This window comes from Dendrobates tinctorius, unplaced genomic scaffold (genome assembly GCF_039654945.1).
Source record: "Dendrobates tinctorius isolate UK_male_01 unplaced genomic scaffold, ASM3965494v1 ptg000285l, whole genome shotgun sequence".
NCBI lineage: Eukaryota > Metazoa > Chordata > Amphibia > Anura > Dendrobatidae > Dendrobates > Dendrobates tinctorius.
Window position 1 is genome coordinate 1629126 of NW_027361952.1, and position 20568 is coordinate 1649693.

Below are 20568 nucleotides of genomic sequence, written 5' to 3' on the forward strand. Positions count from 1 at the left end.
TCATGCTCTGGTGATTAATCAAGGCAAAGGTCTGCTCTAGCTTGCAAGCTAGACCTTATATGCCTTCCTGACCAGAAACTCCCTCTGTCCCTTTACTTTAGCCCCCCAATCCCCTACTGTGGGCTTGTTCCAACCATTAACTTTACCTGTCTCTATTAACTATCTGTGGCTGGGCAGAACACAATTCTACTTTTAATAACATCACTAAACATATTGCACATCAAAATGGAGGAACGAGGCAACATTTCCACCTTTTTACACAAGCACTTTACAATTTTATCTATTTAATAAGATGATTCTACCCCTTTAAGTTAAAACCAGTGAGAAAACAGATCATAATCTTAGAAAACCTGGTGAGAGCCGAATGTTGGATACTTACAATTTTTATCCTGTAGAATGACCACTAGAAATACAAAATTCCAGAAAGCAAGCATTGTTCCGAAGTCACGACACTTTGCAGAAGAATGTGGTAGTGAAAGAGACCTCTGGGTAAAAGAATACAATTGTTTGCTGAGTTGTGGTTTTGGTGGAGCTTTCACTTTCATGTTCTAATCAGGTAGGATAGTAGCATATAAGAAACTGTTTTGTACAGGAAACTACATTTGTGTTACCAGTTTGATAAATTGTGTTAAATCACTTTGATGGTTCAATTGGTGACTGTACATTTATAGAATACATTTACTCTTCCAAAATGTTCTGAGAACTAGTATCTAAGCCGAATCATCTGCCTTTCTCCCAAATTCACTGGTGATTTATTAATGGTTATGGGGATGGGCGATTGTCTTTGCAAAGTACCATGTGGATACAAGTAAAATAAAGGACACCCTTTTGGAAGTGCATTGAGCAGCCGGGTGGTTTGTTGGTGAAGGGGAAAAAAAACTCTCTTTAAATCTTCTGCTTCAGCAAGTGTGAGCGAGCTAAGTGTGACCGGAGCATAAGTGTGAACGGTGGTAAGTGTGTGACTTGTGATTCAGTGACTTTGGATTCAGGGAGTTTCCAAGGGAGGTATTACTGAATTGCTGTTATATTTTATTAATACGTTTTATTTATTTTTACTTATCTTTTCTGTCTGGTGCAATCCCCATTAGAATGTGCTCCATTATTGCCAGTGCCACATGTATGCAATCCTTGAACAGCCGGTCGAAGGTGCATATTGCTGTGCGAGATGTGAGCACGTTGTGCTTTTGGAAGCCCAGATACTGGATCTAAATGTGCAGCTGGCAACACTGAGATCCATAGGCAATATGGAAAGGAGTCTTGTCACTGAGCAGATGTTCAATGGGATAGATGAGGTAGGGGATGCTAGTTTGGAGCTGCAGGACAGTTAAGCAGCTAGCTGATTGACTGTTAGAAGGTGGGGTAGAGAGAAGAGTGCCAGGGAGGCTAGTCCTGATCTGGCAGAGCCCAATAAGTTTGCTAAGTTGGTAGATGAGGGGAGTGTCAGTGCAGGGGTAGCACTGCTGCTAGAACAGTTAATAATTTAAGAAAAAATAGAGGTACAGAGAAATACAGTACATAAAGTGCATGCATACTAATGCCAGAAGCCTCACCAGCAAAATGGAGGAATTAGAATTAATTTTGTTGGAGCATAATTATGGTGGGGATATCTGAGACATGGCTGGACGAGAGCCATGACTGGGCTGTTAATTTACAGGGCTATAGTCTGTTCAGAAATGACCGTACAAATAAGCGAGGGGGGTGTGTGTGTTTATATTTAAAGTCATGCTTAAAATCCATCCTGCGTGATAATATATGTGAATCCAGGTCCGGATTGATAATCTGGTGAGCCAGGCAGATTCCCGGTGGGTCGGTGGCTCTGAACTACAAAAATGGGCCGCCAGCCCTTTAAAACTTCTGAGTAGGCCCTGTGTGCGCTTGTGCTCTGTTGGTGCACGCACTAATAAGGGCTGCAGTGGCCCACGTCAGTGTGTGAGCGCAGCTGCGGCCCTTGCTAGTGCCGGCAAGCAGGGGAGTGCGTGCACACAGGGCCCTGGTCAGAAATGTGAAAAGGCCGCCTGGGCACGCACAGGATGCCTCTCTGCTTTCCTTCAGAGCCCTGGATGCCGCTGATTGGCCCTGGCTCCTGTCCTCCTGTGCAGCTTGCTCTGAGGGAGCAATGAAGATGAAACATCAGCATAAGGTCAGAATAGGTGGCTCTGCTCCCAGGGAGAGATAAACTCCTATCAGCAGGTGACAGCTTCTCTCTGCTCTCATCTGCTATCCCAGGAGAGAGGAGAGACCGGGGGATGTGCCGGACAGTGCTGCTATGAGCAGGAGAAGCTGAAGAGCTGCACGTGGACACCAGCCTCCCCTGCACCACAGAGGAGAGTGTGTGAGGCTGTGTGTACAGTATGTGTGTGTGAGGCTGTGTATGTGTGTGTGAGGCTGTGTATGTGTGAGCCTGGGTGTGTGTGAGGCTGTGTGTGTGCGTGTGTGAGAGGCTGTGTGTGTGTGTGTGAGGCTGTGTGTGAGGCTGTGTGTATGTGTGTGTATGTGTGAGGCTGTGTATCTATGTGTGAGTCTGTGTATGTGTGAGGCTGTGTGTGTGTGGCTGTGTATGTGTGTGTGAGGCTGTGTGTATGTGCGTGTATGTGTGAGGCTGTGTGTGTGTTTGTGTGTGAGGCTGTGTATGTGTGTGAAGCTGTGTGTGAGGCTGTGTGTGAGCTGTGTGATACGTGTGAGCTTGAGCTGTGTGTATGTGTGTGAGGCTGTGTATGTGTGTGTGAGGCAGTGTGTATGTGTGAGGCTGCATGTGATCTGTGTGATACGTGTGGGCATGAGCTGTGTGTATGTGTGTGACGCTGTGTGTATGTGTGTGAGGCTGTATGTGTGTGTGAGGCTGTGTGTGTGTGTGTGTGTGTGAGGCTGTGTATGTGTGTGTGAGGCTGTGTGTATGTGTGAGGCAGTGTGTGAGCTGTGTGATACGTGTGAGCATGAGCTGTGTGTATGTGTGTGACGCTGTGTATGTGTGTGTGAGGCAGTGTGTATGTGTGAGGCTGCATGTGATCTGTGTGATACGTGTGGGCATGAGCTGTGTGTATGTGTGTGACGCTGTGTGTATGTGTGTGAGGCTGTAAGTGTGTGTGAGGCTGTGTGTATATGTGTGAGGCTGTGTATGTGTGTGAGGCTGTGTGTATGTGTGAGGTTGTGTGTGAGCTGTGTGATATGTGTGAGCGTGAGCTGTGTGTGAGCTGTGATACATGTGTGTGTGAGCTGTGTGTGAGCTGTATGATACATGCATGTGTGAGCTGTGTGTGTGTGAGCAGTGTGATACATTCGTGTGTGATACGTGTGAGCGTGAGCTGTGTGATACGTGTGTGTGTGTGTGAGATACTTGTGTATGAGCTGTGTGATACATGTGTGTGAGCTGCATGTGTGAGCTGTGCGATACATGCATGTGTGAGCTGTGTGATACATGTGTGTTATGAATGAGTCACCGGAGGAGGAAAAAACAAAAATACAAGCTAAGTCCAGAAAACCGGAGAGGTTGGTAGCTATCGGATTGCAGAGCCCTGATCCTATTCACCACAACTAACAGTAGCTGTGGGGGGTTCCTACGAAGCCCTAGACCCCTCGTTCACAGCCGGAGAACTAAATAAGCCTAAAGAAAGAAAGGGGAAATCTAAACTGCCCCAGAGCAGACCCCAAGCAATAGACAGCCCCCAACATGTATTGTCGGTGAAAAGCAGATGAAAACACAAACACAGACAGAAAGACAGGTTGAGCAAACGATGGGGCCCAACTAACTAAATAGGAAAGGACAGAAAAGATAATGGCTGCAATCCGCAAAAAACCCTACCAAAAATATCCCAACCGTCTGATAGGGAAAAAGGCCCTGAAGTCGCTAGACTTCAAAAATCACTATATCAGCACTCAGGTATTTTCTGAAAACAGAGCAAAGAGATAAACTGATCAGAGACAAAAATGTAGCTCAGCCCGTCCCAACAAAGGCAGGCTGAACACAAAACATGAAGCAAACAGACAAAATCTCATGGAAAGATAAGAGAGCAAAAACTTAGCTTTCAGTAGACAGGACTAACTAGTTGCAAGAGCTCAGAGCAGAAAGGATAACCCCTGTAGGTCGTCGGCTGCCTTATATCCACTCAGTGATTCCGGGTGTCCAATCAGGCTCCACCTGTTCAGATGACAGGTTCTTCTCAACCCAATCAATGTCACTACCTCTCTTCACCAGCAGAGGGAGGTCATCAGACATCAACGGTGAAGGGGAAAATGAACTCACAACACATGTGTGTGTGAGCTGCGTGAGGTGTGAGCTGTGTGTGTGAGCATAAGCTGTGTGTGTGAACTGTGTGATACATGCATGTGTGAGCGTTAGTTACTTGTGTGTGAGCTGTGTGATACATGCGTGTGTGTGCATGAGCCGTCTGTGAGCGTGAGCTGTGTGCTTGTGTGAGCGTGAGGTACTTGTGTCACATGTGTGAGCTGTGTGTGAGCTACTTGTGTGTGAGCTGCGTGATACATGTGTGTGCTGTGTGTGAGCATGAGCTGTGTGTGTGCATGAGCTGTGTGTGTGAGCATGAGCTGTGTGATACATACATGTGTGAGCGTGAGCTACTTGTGTGTGTAACACATGCGTGTGTGAGCTATGTGATACATGTGTGTGTGTGATACGCATGAGCTGTGTGCGTGAGTTGTGTGTGAGCGTGAGATGTGTGTGAGCTGTGTGATACATGCATGTGTGCACAAAATATGCCGTATGGGAATAAACATGCTAGAAATAGGAGGAGCTGTAAGGGGCACAATAAGTGACAAAAAGAAAGCATTTAGAGAATTAAAGCAAGTAGGTAGTGATGAGGCATTAAATAAATACAGAAAATTAAATAAATTCTGTAAAAAGCAAATCAAGGCAGCAAAGATTGAGACAGAGAGACTCATTGCCAGACAAAGTAAAAATAATCCCAAAATATTCTTTAACTACATAAATACTGTAGTAAGAAACTAAAAAATGATAGTGTTGGCCCCCTTAAAATTAATCTGGGTGAAATGGTGGATGAGGATGAGGAAAAAGTTAATATGCTTAATGACTTTTTTCAACAGTATTTACACAAGAAAATCCCATGACGGATAACATGATCAGCGATAAAAAAAAATCCTCCATTAAAAGAAATGGCCGGAGCGAGCCTCCCAACCTCCCATAAGAGGCGTGGGCGGAGGCCAACATGACGGGGGGTTGGAGGGTTTAGTGGGAGTTGCCGATATTAATGAGTGGGGAGTTATGGGGTATATAGGGGGAGGTTGGGGGCGTTCCTCCTTCAGTTCCCGCTTTTACAACGGAGGATCTGTACTCACTCAGCATGTCAGGGGTGGATCAGGCGCTTGAGCGGTTGCAAGCCGCAGCCCTGTAGTAGCCTCTGGGTTGGCTGGAGGCGCAGGTGGCCAGGATTATTCCTGGGACCTCTGGGCAGTCGGCCCCGTCGGACATGAGGGAGCGCCGATCAAGACGGGTGAGGCCTCCTGAGCAGTTCTCACGCGATGCGGCTCCCCGGGCCTCGCGTCGCCGCAGGAGCCCCTCCCAGGACCCTCCAGGCCGGGCAAGATGCAATTCCCCCACCAACGCGTGCCGGCCTGAGAGGAATCCTCAGGCCGGCGAGGCCCCGTGGCGGTGGCTAGGCCTCTGCCTCACTCCCGGCTGGGGGCGGAGCCGGTACGTGCAGGGCAACGTAAGCAGCCAGTTTCTTCGGGGGGCCGTGGCGGTAGCGGGCATGAAGGGCGGCCTGCCTCCTCCTCCAGGCTGAGGTCATCCACCGACAGAGCGGTGGCCTGTCGGGCAGCAGGGCAGGAGTCACCATCCCCCAGCGGCGCGGGGGCATCGGTTTCTGCGGGGGGCGCTGCTGCGGAGGGCCCACAGTGGGTCCTGCTTTGGCACCCGGATCCATGAGCGTCAGTCCTCCAGGCGTTGTGCGAGTGGCCTACAGCACTGGCGGGAGGAATATTTCGGGCTTCCAGGCGGCACCACGGGGGGGCCATCGACTCTTCAGTATAGCATGCTGGGACATTGGCAGGGGCTCCCAGCGGGTTGACCCAGGCGGCATCGTTATCCGGGCTCCGGCAATCAGGATCCCCCCAGGTGCTCAGGCATCCTACCCCGGTTCTTCCTGTGGGGAGTCTTGGAGGTCAGCAGCAAGCTGGTGGGGCCGGCATCGTCAGGCGGGAAGGCAATGATGCATCTGGGGATCCAGGCTTTCTGGCTGGAGGGCACACAGCCGCCTCACAGCCTGGTGAGTACGCTTCTGTGTCCACTGTTTGTCACCCACTTTCGTCGTCTTCACTGGTAGAGGGGGGCCGTTTGCTGAATCTATCAGTGTTGGGGGGGTCGGGGTTGAGTGGTTTAGCCGCAGTGGGGGGTGTGACTGATATGCTCGCGGATATGCGTAATTTGCTTTCATGTTTGGAGGGGGGCTTTGTCACGCCGTCCCCGGTAGTGGCTTAGGTTTGGTCGTCAGGGGGGCTGCTTGGCAGAGTGGGTTAGAGCCGGCTATGCGCTCCGTTGAACCAGTGTCGGTGTCGGTGCAAACTGAAAAGGAGATGGAGTGTCGTGTGCATTTAGACGACCGGGCGCATGGGTAGGTTTAAGTATGCTTCGAAGGCCCGCTGGGGGCTCATTTAAAGAAAGAGGTGAAAGAGCGCATTTGAAAGGATGAGTACGTAGAAATAATTTCTTTGTTGCGTCTTGAGAAATTTAACCTGGATAAGAGCAAGAAAGAAGATAGCAAAAAGGAGGAGGAAGAAAAGCGCAGGCGGCGTCTGATCCCTCAGACATTTGTCAACTGGCAGCAGGCTTTTGCCATTTTGGCAAGCGTTATTGGGGAGAAAGCCCCTGACAATTGCTCTGCATTGTTTTGTTACCTGAATGCGATAGGGGAGGCTTACAGAGTGTATGGGGGTCAGGCGTGGCTGAGGTATGACGAGCAATTCCGGCAGAGGAAGGCCGTTCGTCCGGCTATCCGCTGGGACCAGAAGGATATTGGATTGTGGATGCGTGTTATAGCTCAAAATAAGTTTGGGAGCTCCTTTCATGGTGGGGCTGGGAGCTCCAGCCAGAGTAGTAGCAACTCCAGCGCTACAAGCGGAAGCGGACAAGGGCAGACAGGGACTCACAAGTTGGGGTGTGCTGGCATTTTAACGACAGCCAGTGTAAGTTTGGGGCAAATTGTAAATTCAAACACCTCTGCTCCAATTGCAACGGCGCTTCACATGGAGCGTCCAAGTGTTTAAAAAAAGGGAAGCCCGGAACCGGGGGTGGCAATTCGCAAGGGGGAGACTCCACTGAATCTGGAAAGCATGGTCCCCTATCTAAATAGGTATCTGGATAGGGATAAGGCGGTGCTGCTGTATGTGGGTTTTAAGGATGGTTTTCTTATCCCTTGTCCCCCGTTCGATATTCCGCTAGTTTTGAAGAATTTGTGTTCAGCTCTGTCACATGCCGCTGTTGTTTCAGAGAAACTTGAAAAGGAAGTTTCGTTGGGCCGTATGGCTGGCCCCTTTGTTTCTCCCCCTTTTCCAGACTTGGTGGTTTCCCCTTTGGGAGTTGTTCCGAAAAAGGAGCCGAATAAGTTCCGGCTTATCCAGCACTTGTCTTACCCAGGCGGGAGGTTGGTTAACGATGGTATTGATCCAGAGATCTGTTCGGTGGTTTACTCCTCCTTCGATTCGGTGGCTCTGTGGGTGCGGAAATGCTGTCGGGGGGCCCTTATGGCGATAACTGATGTCGAATCCGCTTTTCGTCTTTTACTGGTCCACCCGGATAGCATGAAGCTGCTGGGTTGTTTTTGGGAAGGAATGTTTTTTGTGGACAGGTGTTACCCATGGGATGTTCGTTGTCCTGTGTGTATTTTGAGGCCTTCAGTTCTTTTCTTGAGTGGGTTGTGCGCGATGTTTCCGGTTTCGAATCGGTCATTCATTACTTGGATGACTTTTTGTGCGTCGGTCCTGCGGATTCATTGCGTTTTCACAGGATCTTGAAAGCCATTGAGTGGGTGGCTGACCGTTTTGGAGTCCCATTGGTGCCTGGCGAAATGGAGGGCCCTAGTACGTGCCTGCGTTTTTTGGGGATTGTCATCGACACTGTGGAGTGGGAGTTCAGGCTGCCCGAGGACAAGCTAGTGGATTTGCGGACGGAGGTGGTCCGAGCCCGCCGTTTGAAGAAAATATCGCTGCGTGATCTCCATTTGCTGTTGGGGAAGCTAAACTTTGCTTGTCGTGTGATGCTGATGGGGCGAGTTTTTTCACATAAGCGGGCTAGCGCTACTGCGGGGATTCGGGCTCCTCATCATTTCATCAGATTGACGGCGGAGCTCACGGCAGATTTGGTGGTTTCGGAGTCCTTTTTGGAGGGGTACAATGGCCGCTCGTTGGTAATGGCTGAGGTTGTAGGTATCGATGCCCTGGAGTTGTTTACGGACGCGGCTGGCGGTATCGGTTTTGGGGCCTATTCCAGAGGGCAATGGTGCACGTCTCATTGGCCTGACGAGTGGATTTCGGCTGGCCTGGTCGCAATATCATGTTGTTGGAGATTTTTCCGATCCTCGTGGCCATGCACTTGTGGGGGCGGGATATTTGGAATCAGCGGGTCCTTTTTAATTGTGACAACATGGGCGTTGTGAGTGCGATTAATGGTAATGGCCTTACCGCGTCGTCCCCCCCAGTCGTTCAAGTTTTGCAACAGATGGTTCTATTAAGTTTGTCTTTGAATGCGCATGTGACTGCCACGCACGTTCCTGGTGTCAGGAACGAAATAGCTGACTCTCTCGTTCGCAGTGGGATCGTTTTTGCTCTTTGGCGCCAGAAGCAGAGATCGAGGGTCTAGCTTGTCTGGAGGAACTGTGGAAAGTGGCTTATGGGCCGCAGAGTCGCTGATTGAATCTTCTTTGGCCCCAAAAACATGGGATGCCTACTGGGCAGCATGGCGGATGTGGGAGGCCCTTACAGCTGGCCAGGTCATCGGGTCCGGGCAGGATCAGGAGGGAATTTTGTTGTCTTGGTTGGGGCGCGGTGCTACTGAGGGTTGGTCCTGTGCGAAAGTCACGCACATCTTGGCTGGGTTGTCTTTTGGTTTTCGATTGTGCTGAAGTAGTAGAAGTTTTGACAAAGACATTTTTGGTCAAACATGCGGCAAAAGGTTTTCGCTGTGTCAAAAGCAGGGATGATTTGAGGCGGCCAGTATCTTTTAATGTATTAGAGCAGTTGGGCCTTATTTTGGAATCGGCATGTTCTTCGCGCTATGAGGTTTTGTTGTTTCGTCTGGCTTTCTCGTTTGCATTTTTTGGGGCCTTGCGGGTGTGGGAGCTTGTTTCTCCCAACAAAGAGTCGACAGATGGGCTATTGGCCAGGGATGTCATATTGACCTCATGGGGTGTTGAATTCTGGCTGCGGCGGTCAAAGACGGATCAGTCTGGAAAAGGCCGCCGAGTGGTGCTTGGCGGTGTGCCTGGTTCCTCCATGTGTCCCATTCAGTGCTTACGGTGTTTTTGGGAACTTCATCCGCTTGAGCGGTTCCCTGTTGTGCCACGTTGACGGCGGCAGTCTGTTCCGGTACCAGTTTGGGGCCGCTTTTAAGAAGTCCATTCGGTTGTTGGGTCTGGACGATTCCCGCTTTGCTCCTCATTCTTTTAGGATAGGAGTGGCTATGGAAGCGGCAGCTGGGGGTCTGGGTCCCGCTTCAACACAGCGCATCGGTGGTTGGAAGTCCAATCGGTACCGCAGTTACATTAGGCCTTAATTTTGGGGGGGTGGTTCACGCAGATCTCGGGGGCGGGGAGGGTTACAGAGTGGGTTGCTGTAAGTTGTACTTCAAGTATGTTTTGATGTTCGCATTGCATTTTTGTTTCAGGTGCTGAGTCGCTACTGGTCTGGATTTTTGGTCACTCCTTCGTTTATTGGGGAGCATTGCGAGCCAATGTCAGGAGCGAAGGCAGACAACTGGGTTTCCCCGAGACCTTGGCGGTGGTTCGGTAGCTCTGTTTCAGGGGCTTGGAGTGGAGAAGGGTATTGCAGGAGATACACGAGTGCGCCCGTTTGGACCGGGCACCTGATATTCTCGTTCTTCACATCGGGGGCAATGATCTGGCGGTCCGGCCTTTTCGAGAACTAATTAAGGATATCATGCAGGATTGCTGGTGGTTGTGGTTGTTGTACCAGGGGGTCACCATCGTTTGGTAAGAGATTGTTCCACGCAGGCGATGGCGTTCTATGAGATCCTTGGCGAAGGTCAATAAAGCCGGGATAAAAGTCAATAGGGCGGTGTCTTCTTTTGTTGTTAGGATTGGGGGAGTGGCTGTGTGGCATTTTGACTTGGAGCAGGGCGAGGGCGATTTTTGGTTGGCCGATGGTATCCAGTTAAATGCAGTTGGCTCCGATATTTGGGCTCTCGGCCTTCAGGTGGCGGGTTTGGAGGGTCTCGGGATGTTGAGGTGTTCAAGGGCCCCTCGTTGCGGCGGTTTGGAGGAGGGGGGAGTCCTTGAAGTCGGTTGAAATTGGTTTTGGAGACTCAGTGTATAGGGTCTCCTCCGTTCAAAGGTATGTTGGTGGTGATCTGGTGAAAGGTGGATGGGGAGTTTTCCGTCAGAAGTGGGCGGATCCCCAAGTAGCTTAGTGGACAATATATCTTGGTGTGTTGGTGCTCCTGAGCCTGTGGGGTAATGGCTGGGAGCAATTTGATGGGGTTTTGTTCACAGCATTTTGGGCTACTTCACCAAGATCTTGTGGCTTCAAGGACTCCTCCTCGGTGTTCAAGTCATTGTACTTATGTCATTCATAATACAGTGTTGATTTTGTTTGTTGGTTTAATAAAAGACTGCTGTGGCCATACAAATTCCAAAGAAAATTACTAGTGTCTGTGTTTTAGTTTGTGCTGGTACGGGTTTTTATACAGGTGGGGGTAAGGGGATGTCGAGATGCTTAGGTCTCCCCTTATGTAAACTACTTAACAATACCAACGTCATGTCACCAGCTTAACCCAGCAAGAAGTACGGTGGCATCTAAAAATCACTAAAATTGACAAAACCCCGGGCCCGGATGGGATACACCCCCGAATACTGCAGGAATTAAGTACAGTCATAGATAGACCATTATTTTTAATCTTTAAAGATTCCATAATAACAGGGTCTGTACCACAGGACTGGTGTATAGCAAATGTGGTGCCAATATTCAAAAAGGGGACAAAAACTGAACTTGGAAATTATAGGCCAGTGAGCTTAACCTCTACTGTGGATAAAATCCTGGAGGGTTTTCTAAGAGATACTATACTGGAGTATCTGAAGAAGAATAGCCTCATGGCCCAATATCAACATGGGTTTATGAGGGACCGTTCTTGTCAGACTAATCTGATAAGCTTTTATGAAGAGGTAAGCTACGGACTGGACCAAGGGAATGCAGTGGGCATGGTGTACATGGACTTTTCAAAAGCTTTTGATACGGTGCCACACAAAAGGTTGATACATAAAATGAGAACAATGGGGATAGGGGAAATATGTGTAAGTGGGTTAAGAGCTGGCTCAGGGATAGGAAACAAAGGGTGGTTATTAATGGAGCACACTCAGACTGGGTCACAGTTAGCAGTGGGGTACCACAGGGGTCAGTATTGGGCCCGCTTCTTTTTAACATATTTATTCATGACCTTGTAGGGGGAATAGAGAGTAGAATTTCAATATTTGCAGATGACACTAAACTCTGCAGGGTAATCAATACAGAGGAGGACAAATTTATATTACAGGACGATTTATGTAAACTAGAAGCTTGTGGTCACTAGTGCGACCACACTTAGAATACTGCATACAGTTATGGTCTCCGGTGGAAAAGAAAGACATAGCTAAACTGGAGCGGGTGCAGAGAAGAGCGACCAAGGTTATTAGGGAACTGGGGGGTCTGCAATACCAAGACAGGTTATTAGACTTGGGGTTATTTAGTTTGGAAAATCGAAGGCTTAGGGGTGATTTTATTACAATGTATAAAAATATGCGGGGACAGTACAAAGACCTTTCTAAAGATCTTTTTACTCTTAGACTTGTGACAGGGAAAAGGGGGCATCCTCTACGTCTGGAGGAAGGAAGGTTTAAGCATGACCACGGACGCAGATTCTTTACTGTAAGAGCAGTGAGACTATGGAACTCTCTGCCATATGATGTTGTAATGAGTGATTCCCTACTAAAATTTAAGAAGGGCCTGGATGCCTTTCTTGAAAAGTATAATATTATAGGTTATATACACTAGTTTCCTTGATATTGTGTTGATCCAGGGAGCTAGTCTGATTTCCGTATGAGTCGGGAAGGAATTTTTTTTTTCCCAATGTGAAGCTTACTGTTTGCCACATGGGTTTTTTTGCCATCCTCTGGATCAACATGTTAGGGCAGGTTAGGATAGGATAAGGCTGTGTGCACATGTTGCAGATTTTTAGCATTTTTGCCACGTTTTTTCACTGCGTAAATGCTAAAAATCTGCAACCCATTGTATTCAATGGCATTCTGCACATGCTGTGCTAATGCTGTGTATTTTTCCGCGGCAGAATCGCATCGCAGAAAAATATGTGGCATGCTCATTCTTTTTGCGGAGTCACAGGGATTCCGCACACATAGGAATGCATTGTTTCGCTTACTTTCTGCATGTGGCTATGCCCACCATTCGCAAAGTAAGGCCCTGGGTACCATATCCCTGTTAAGAAAAAAAGAATTAAAATAAAAAATCGTGATATTCTCACCCTCCGGCGTCCCCTGCAGCGTTCCCAGGCCTCAGCGATGCTCCCGGCAAGTCTCATTCCCAGTGATGCCTTGCGACAATGGGTCGCCCTCCCAGGGCTGTGGGGTACTCGGTACCGGGCCGGTATCAGTGGGATGTGTCACAGCAGCAGTGACCCGCACCGCGGCCCTGCCAATGCGCGCGCCAGCGTTCCCATAGACTGTAATGTAATTTTTTTTGCGCATTCCGTGCGCTTTTGTGCGCATCTGCATCTGGATCTCCTAGTGCTGAGTTACACTGGAGTTCCTCCTGACAGATGTTCCCAAGAACTCTACTTGTATGGCAGACAGCTGTAGCCTGCTTCGGGGACTCTCTACTCCTGAGTCCCGGCTCTCTATCCAAATTGCTGTTGTGCCCACAAGCCTTAGATGGGAGTAGTGCATTTACAGCCCAGTACTCCACCGGTGTCTGCTGCAAAACCATTAGTGTCCATAAAACCTCGGGGACTGGGCCCCGGCCTTGTGCTTAGAACTTCTAGGCAGGGTTCTTCCTCTAACCCACGTCCTCTGTGTTCCCTTTCACTCCTACGTTCCGTACTTGTCGTTCCCTCCTATGGAAGCTCAGGCTTCGGTTCAATGTCTTTCTCCTTCTTTCCTTTCCCCTGCCAGCTGGCTCAGATCACTGAGGCAGCTGCAGCACTCCTTCCTCCATCCCTCTTCCAGGGATCCCCACTCCTCTCCGAGTGGCCTCCTCTCTCAGACTCCCCGTCTGACTGATTCCCCAAATCCTAAAACCTTCCCGCTCTTTTATGTGTATTCTCAACTCCACCCATCTCCCAGCACATTTAGTGTTCCAAGCAGGGAACCACCAAAGGTGCTCTGCTTCTCTCTAAGCAAGGAGCCGCAATGTGGTTTTGCTGAACTACTCTATTGTGTGGGGTGCGAGTGTTAGAGCGTGGTCAGGAGCCTCCAACTTACCTGGATGGTGGGGCACCACACCTTAGAAGGTGCAGTACCTCTGTGGCGACTGAGCCTCAGGGGCGCCACAACAATGACTTTGATGACGCAGCGGTCTCGCGTGATGCTACGTCATCTGGGGTCATTGTCGCAAGGCATCACTGGGAACGGGACTCGCCGGGAGCATCGCTGACGCCTGGGAACGCTGCGGGGGACGCCGGAGGGTGAGAATATCACGATTTTTTATTTTTTAAATTATTTTTAGCATTATATATTTTTACTAATAATGCGCATAGGCAGCCTCAATTGCAAAAATTTGGTCACACTTGTCAAACACTATGTTTGACAAGTGTGATCAGCCTGTCAATCAGTTTTCCAAACAATGCTACAGATCACTTGGAAAACGCTAGCATTCTGCAAGCTATTTATGCTTGCAAAATGCTATTTTTTTGGCGGCAATTCCGCACGTGTGCACATAGCCTAAGGGTTGAACTAGATGGACTTAAAGTCTTCCTTCAACCTTAACAACTATGTTACTATATCGTGGCAAACCTAGTTGTCATTGACAGTTCATATTGGATTTCGAGAGTGCTTGTACAGGGCTGTGTGTGCACAGTTTAACAAATCAGAGTCCTCTACTGATGCTGATTCTGAATATTCACACTAACTGTCCTTCTAAGTGCTAATCCTGTTCTTTGCTGTTTGCATCAGACACATTCTGCATTTAGCCAAGGGAGGTTCAGCTGTGATTGAAGGGAGAAAGTGCTTGTCCAGAGCGGTGTGTTCACAGTTTAACTGATCAGAGTCCTCTAGTGTCCATACTGGTGCTGAAGCTGAACCATCATACTAACAATCCTTCTAAGAGCTAATCCTGTCCTTTGCTGTCCCCATCTGATACATTCTGCATTTAGCCTAGTGACAATTGCAAGAGCAGGGAGAGTGGTGGAATAAAGGCTGTAGGCAGGGCAGAGGGCTTCACAGTCTGCTGCAAAATATATAGCGGCTGCACGTGACCACATTTGTTTTGGGGAGTAAAAAAATATACTATATTGTCATCCATAGAGTATTACATGCTATATGGTGCATTTCTGTGGTATACAACACTCTAAAAAGCATAGAAATTTTTCTAGATTCAATTACTTACCTATAGAGGATTTGGTGACTTGTGGAACACAACGGTGGTATAAAAAAAACCTTGTAAATTTTTTATGGATTCAGTGATTCATTCATACATTTTATTGAGGTTTATGTTAGATTGTGGTGGTATAAAAAAACAAAAGAAAACCTTCTAAAACTTTTTATGTATTCAATGATTCAACCATACACTGTAACATTGTTCATGTTACATTATGGAGGTATGTAAAACACCAAAAAAAACTTAAAAACTTTTTAGGGCTTTAATAATTCATCTTTACACTGTAGGATGGGTATTGCTAGATTATGGTGGTATATAACACTAAGAAAACAGTTGAAAACATTTTCTGGATTCAATTAGTCATCCATAGAGAATTATGTGCTTTCTGTTAAATTTTGTTGGTATTTAATACTCCTAAAAATCATTGAAATTTTTTAATGGATTCAATTAGTTAACCACAGAGTTTTGGTATATAACACTCCCAAAAAACAGTGAAACATTTTTCTGGATTCAATTAATCATCCATAGAGTATTATGTACTTTCTGTTAAATTTCAGTGGTATATAACACTACCAAAAGGCTTTTTATTTTTTTTCTGGATTCAGTTAGTCACTAGAGATGGGCGAACTCGAACAGTAAGGCTGTGAAATTTCCACAACATTTCAGCACTCCCACCGTGGGTAAAACGCATGCGAATTCACATTCGTTTTTCCCACGGAAAACAAGCGCATTTCAAGCGATTAGCATCACATGGAATGTGATAGGGAGGATGTTAAAATAGTAAAAAAAATTTTAAATATCGTTATTCTCACCTTCCGACGGCTCCCGATCTGCTCTGCCGCGCTCCCGGCATCTTCCGGTCCCAGTAATGCTTTACGCGAAGGACCTGAGATGACGTCATGCTCGCATGAGCGTGACGTCATCAGCGGTCATTTGCGCGTAAATCATTACTGGGACCGGAAGATGCCGGGAGCGTGGTGAGAGGCGGGAAGGGCTTCGGGGGTCGCCGGAAGGTGAGAATATCACTATTTTTTATCTTTATTCTATTTTTTACAGGATTATGGTACCCAGGGCCTGGACGACAGTCTCTTCTCCTCCAGACCCTGGGTACCATCCACACATGATCCGCTTACTTTGCGCATGGTGGGTATAGCCACATGCGGAAAGTAAGCGGATCAAAGCATTGCTATGGGTGCAGAATCGCCGCGATTCTGCAAAAAGAATCGGCATTCTGCGGATTTTTCTGCTTTGCAATTCCGCAGCGGAAAAATCCGCAGCATTAGCACAGCATTGCGGAATCCCATAGGATTGCATGGAATGTGGGTTTTTTGCATTTTCACAGTGATTTTGCAGCGGAAAAACGCCGTGATATCGCAAAAAAACCCGCAACATGTGCACACAGCCTAAAGTTCAGCGTCCGTACAGTACACCTACTGTTTGGGCGCGGACAATGAACATGGACTTCACCAGGAAGTCCTTGTTACTGTTTGGGTTTGGCTGCCCGAACACTGGGTGTTGTCACGCTGCCACTTGCATGACTGCACTGCAATACCACTTCTGATTGGAGGTGAAATCATCCCCGCCGGTCAGAGAGCCGCAGTTCTCACACTGTCAAAAGACATCATGAGCGCTCAGCTGTTTTTGGAGGTATAAAGTTTACTTCTGGTCACTGGTGTCAGCTGATGGGACTCCAGCTCCCATCATCTGACATTTGCTGTCGCTAATAACAGCGAGAGCAGGAGCAGCGGATGGGAGTATTCTTTAGCCAACTCCTGCATTGTAAATAAATTAAAAAAAAAACAGCCAGGCAAAACCTACAGCTGGGGGCTGCAACCCTCTGCTGTCAGCTTCAACAAGGCTGGTTATCAAGAATAGAGGGGTTTCCTCGCTGTTTTTTTTAAATTATTTAAATAAATAATTTAAAAAAACTGCATGAGGTCTCCCCATATTTTTGATAACCAGCCTTACTAAAGCAGACAGCTGGGGGCTGGTATTCTCAGGCTGGTAAGGGTCCATGGATATTGGCCTCCCCCAGTCTAAAGAAAAGCAGCCAGCAGCTGCCCAGAAAAGGCACATCTATTAGATGCGCCAATTCTGGAGATTTGCCTGGCTTCTCCCACTTGCCCTGTAGTGGTGGTAAGTGGGATTAATATTTGTGGAGTTGATGTCACCTTTGTATTGTCAGGTGACATTAAGCCCACGGCTTAGTAATGGAGAGGTGTCTATAAGGCTGGTCTCACACTAGCGGTTTTTAGCGCAGCGCATCATGCGCGTACATGCGCATGCTCCCCTATGTTTAACATGGGTGCGCATGGACTAGCGTTTGCACACGTTTGTAATCGTTTTTGTGCGCATGCGTTTTTGTAGTGTGTGCCTAGGCACGCCAGACGCACCCTGTTGCATTTTTTGTGCGCCCAACCTGTGTAAAAAAAACAGATGCGCACAAAAGCGCACGGAATGCGCAAAAAAAAATTACATTACAGTCTATGGGAATGCTGGCGCGCATGGACATGCGCACGCCTGCGTTTAAAATCGCATGCGTTTTAAGAGTTAACATGGCTACTGGTTAAAATGCATGCGCATAAAATAAGCAAACGCATGCAAAACGCTTGATGTGTTTTTTGCATGCGTTTGGACTGTGCACGAAGCGCTGCGCTAAAAAACGCTAATGTGAAAGTAGCCTAAGACATCTATCCACTACTAATCCTATAGAGGTATGGTAAATAAACACACAGCAAACAAGACACACTTTTACTTTTTTATTTAAAAATAACAGTTATACTCACCAAATGCCTATTCCACCGAAGCCCTCTTTCTCCTGTAATAAAACTAAAATTAAAAAATAACAATATCCCTCACCTCTCCGCCGTTCTGTCCCACACAGTAATCCATGTCTGTGGGAAAAACAGTTTTCAACATGGATGCTACCAACCAGGATGTAAATTCATCCCAGATAAAGAAGAGACCCATAAATAAATAAAATGTATACATTTATTTCAATATTTTAAAAACACAATTTTATAGTAAAAAAGCAAGATGTCTCAACAATAGGAGAGACATCACCAACACAAGTAATCCTTAAGGGTGGATGCCAATATCCATAATTACCATAATCCGGCTAAATACGGTACTCAATTCCTAAATATAACAGAGATCATTCACAATTTTCAATAGCCATCAATTATAATGAGATATACTTATTATTATGCAGGTATATGTAACCTAGATATCCATTATATATTAAAGTGCACAGTACCATTCAGGGAAATTCAATCAATAATTATCACAGGGCACCAAAAAGCCCTAGTACTAAAGTGTAATAATGTAAATTCACAAAAGTTCATAAAATGTGCTTAAAAAAACACACAGAACTAACACTGTGCACTTAACAATCAGTGTATGGCCCTATCCTTACAGGAATCCACAAAAGGATAGATAAAGGTAAGAAGAACTCAATACATAATAATACCAGTTACAGTCATATGTAACTCAGTAGCATAGCTGTCCCATCCCAAACAGCGTAGCGCGATATATGTGCAAAATCCATGTATACATAAAGATTAATAAATGTGCCAAGCCCAAATTATCTTACATAAAATTGTGATGGCATCTCCTCACCCCGACGCGTGTTTCGCCGCTGGCTTCTTCCCTGGTGTACAAATTTGGTACCTCTGTACTCTCCTGCATGGATTGGCTGAGCAAGGGAATGAGTAGGAAGAGATGGAGAGTAATCATCAGGGTGTAGACAGAATTGTTGGCTGTAGGGAGCTTGGTACATATGGCAGACTTTATTATTATTATTATTATAGCGCCATTTATTCCATGGCGCTCTACATGTGAGGAGGGGTATACATAATAAAAAACAAGTACAGTAATCAAAAACAATACAAGTCACGACTAATACAGAAGGAGAGAGGACCCTGTCCGCAAAGGCTCATAATCTACAAGGGATGGGTGAGGATATAGTAGGTGGGGGTAGAGCTGGTCATGCAGTGGTTTAGTCGATGGGTAGTTACTGCAGGTTGTAGGCTTGTCGGAAGAGGTACGTCTTCAGGTTCTTTTTGAAGGCTTCCATGGTAGGCGAGAGTCTGATTTGTGGAGGTAGAGGGCTACAGAGTAAGGGGGATGCGTGGAAGAAATCTTGTATCGAGAAGGGGATCTTGTGAGGATAAGAGGTTGCATGCAGGTAAGTACGAGAGACTAGGTCACAGCTATATGGAGGACACAGGCTGTGGATAGCTTTGTTATGCCGTGGTTAGGGTTTTGAACTGGAGTCTTTGGGTAATGGGGAGCCAGTGCAGGGATTGACAGAGGGGAGAGGCTGGGGAATAGCATGGGACAGGTGGATTAGTTGGGAAGCAGAGCATAGAATAGATCGGAGGGGTGCAAGAATGTTAAGAGGGGAGGCCAGAGAGCAGGAGGTTGCAGTCGTCAAGGCGGGAGATGAAGAGGGCATGGACTAGGGTTTTTGCCGATTCTTGGTTGAGGAATGTACTTATCTGGGAAATATTTTTGAGTTGGATATGTGGTTTGAAGGAGAGATCAAGGTCAAGGATTACCTCAAGGCAGTGAGCTTGTGGGACTGGGGAGACTGGGCAGCCATTTACTTTAATGGATAGGTCTGTTCGGAGAGTCGAGTGCCCATATTAAGTTTTAGAAATCTATTGAAGAAGAAGGATGAAATAGCGGACAGACATTGTGGGATTCTGGTTAGTAGTGAGGTGATATCTGGTCCAAACATGTAGATCTGTGTGTCATCAGAATAGAGGTGGTACTGAAAGCCATGAGATTCTATGAGCTGTCCCAGTCTGAAGGTGTAAATGGAGAAGAGCAAGTGCCCTAGGACTGAAGCTTGCAGGCAGGTGTGGATTAAGGGTAGCCAGGGCCCCGGGCTGTTCAGACTCTGTGGGCCCCCTGGTCATGTGACGGGGTCATGTTACGGCGTCGGGAAGTCACTAGTTTTGATGACGCATACTGTGCGTCAAGGAGTGGGAAGGGGTTAAATACTGAGGTAAAAAACTCAGCAAATACACAACATGTGCACGAGGCCTCACAAACACTGAGGTAAAAAACACCAAATACTCAGCATGTCCATGAGGCCTCACAAATACTGAAGTAAAAACACCAAATATTCAGCGTGTCCATGAGTTCTTACAAATACTGAGTGAAAAAATCACCAAATACTCAGCGTGTGCATGATCACGAGGCCTTTTTAATACTGAGGTAAAAACTCTCCAAATACTCAGTGTGTGCACGAGGCCTTACAAATACTGGAAGGCTTCCACCCAACATCTAGTCCTGACTCACTTGTACCTAACATCGAAACCAGCTAATAGTCTGCAATCACCTGCTGATCTGGGCCCATGTCCTGTGAGACAAGTTACTTCACATGAGTGACACAGAGGCTTCTGCTTCATGAACTTCCCCAGGTAGAAGAAGCAGCCTCCGATGTACAGCCTGTGGCCAGATGCACAGGAAGAGATGCTCCTCATCACAGGCTGTGCCCAACATAGCAGCAGAGGGGTTAACGCCACAGACAAGTCACCGTCTCCTCACACACTGGACACGACGCTGCATCTGGCAATGAACAAGCACACATTGCGCAATGTTAGTCATGTCCCAGATGTTCAGCATGTGGAGGAGCAAGGGGGGACAAAAAAGACCCCAGGATTGGAACAGGAGCATGGGAAAGTGGATGGCGGTCGGAGGGGCAGGGTTTATATAGGGGTCGGAGTAAGTAAATATATATACAGTACAGACCAAAAGTTTGGACACACCTTCTCATTC

At 47.3% G+C, this 20568-nt stretch overlaps 1 protein-coding gene across 3 annotated transcripts in view; it reads right to left on the reverse strand.

The window, feature by feature from the left end:
- Positions 1 to 20568, reverse strand: part of LOC141072653 (granzyme A-like) — a 122893-nt gene that overhangs the window by 57224 nt on the left and 45101 nt on the right. The window contains exon 1 of one of the 3 annotated variants that reach the window (XM_073559951.1): positions 380 to 507. The exons of the other annotated variants lie outside the window; for them this stretch is intronic. Within the exon in view, the coding sequence (XP_073416052.1) occupies positions 380 to 434 (55 nt within the window). The 5' untranslated portion in view covers positions 435 to 507. Of the gene's footprint in view, positions 1 to 379; positions 508 to 20568 lie in introns of those variants that run through there. 3 annotated transcript variants of the gene reach the window in all.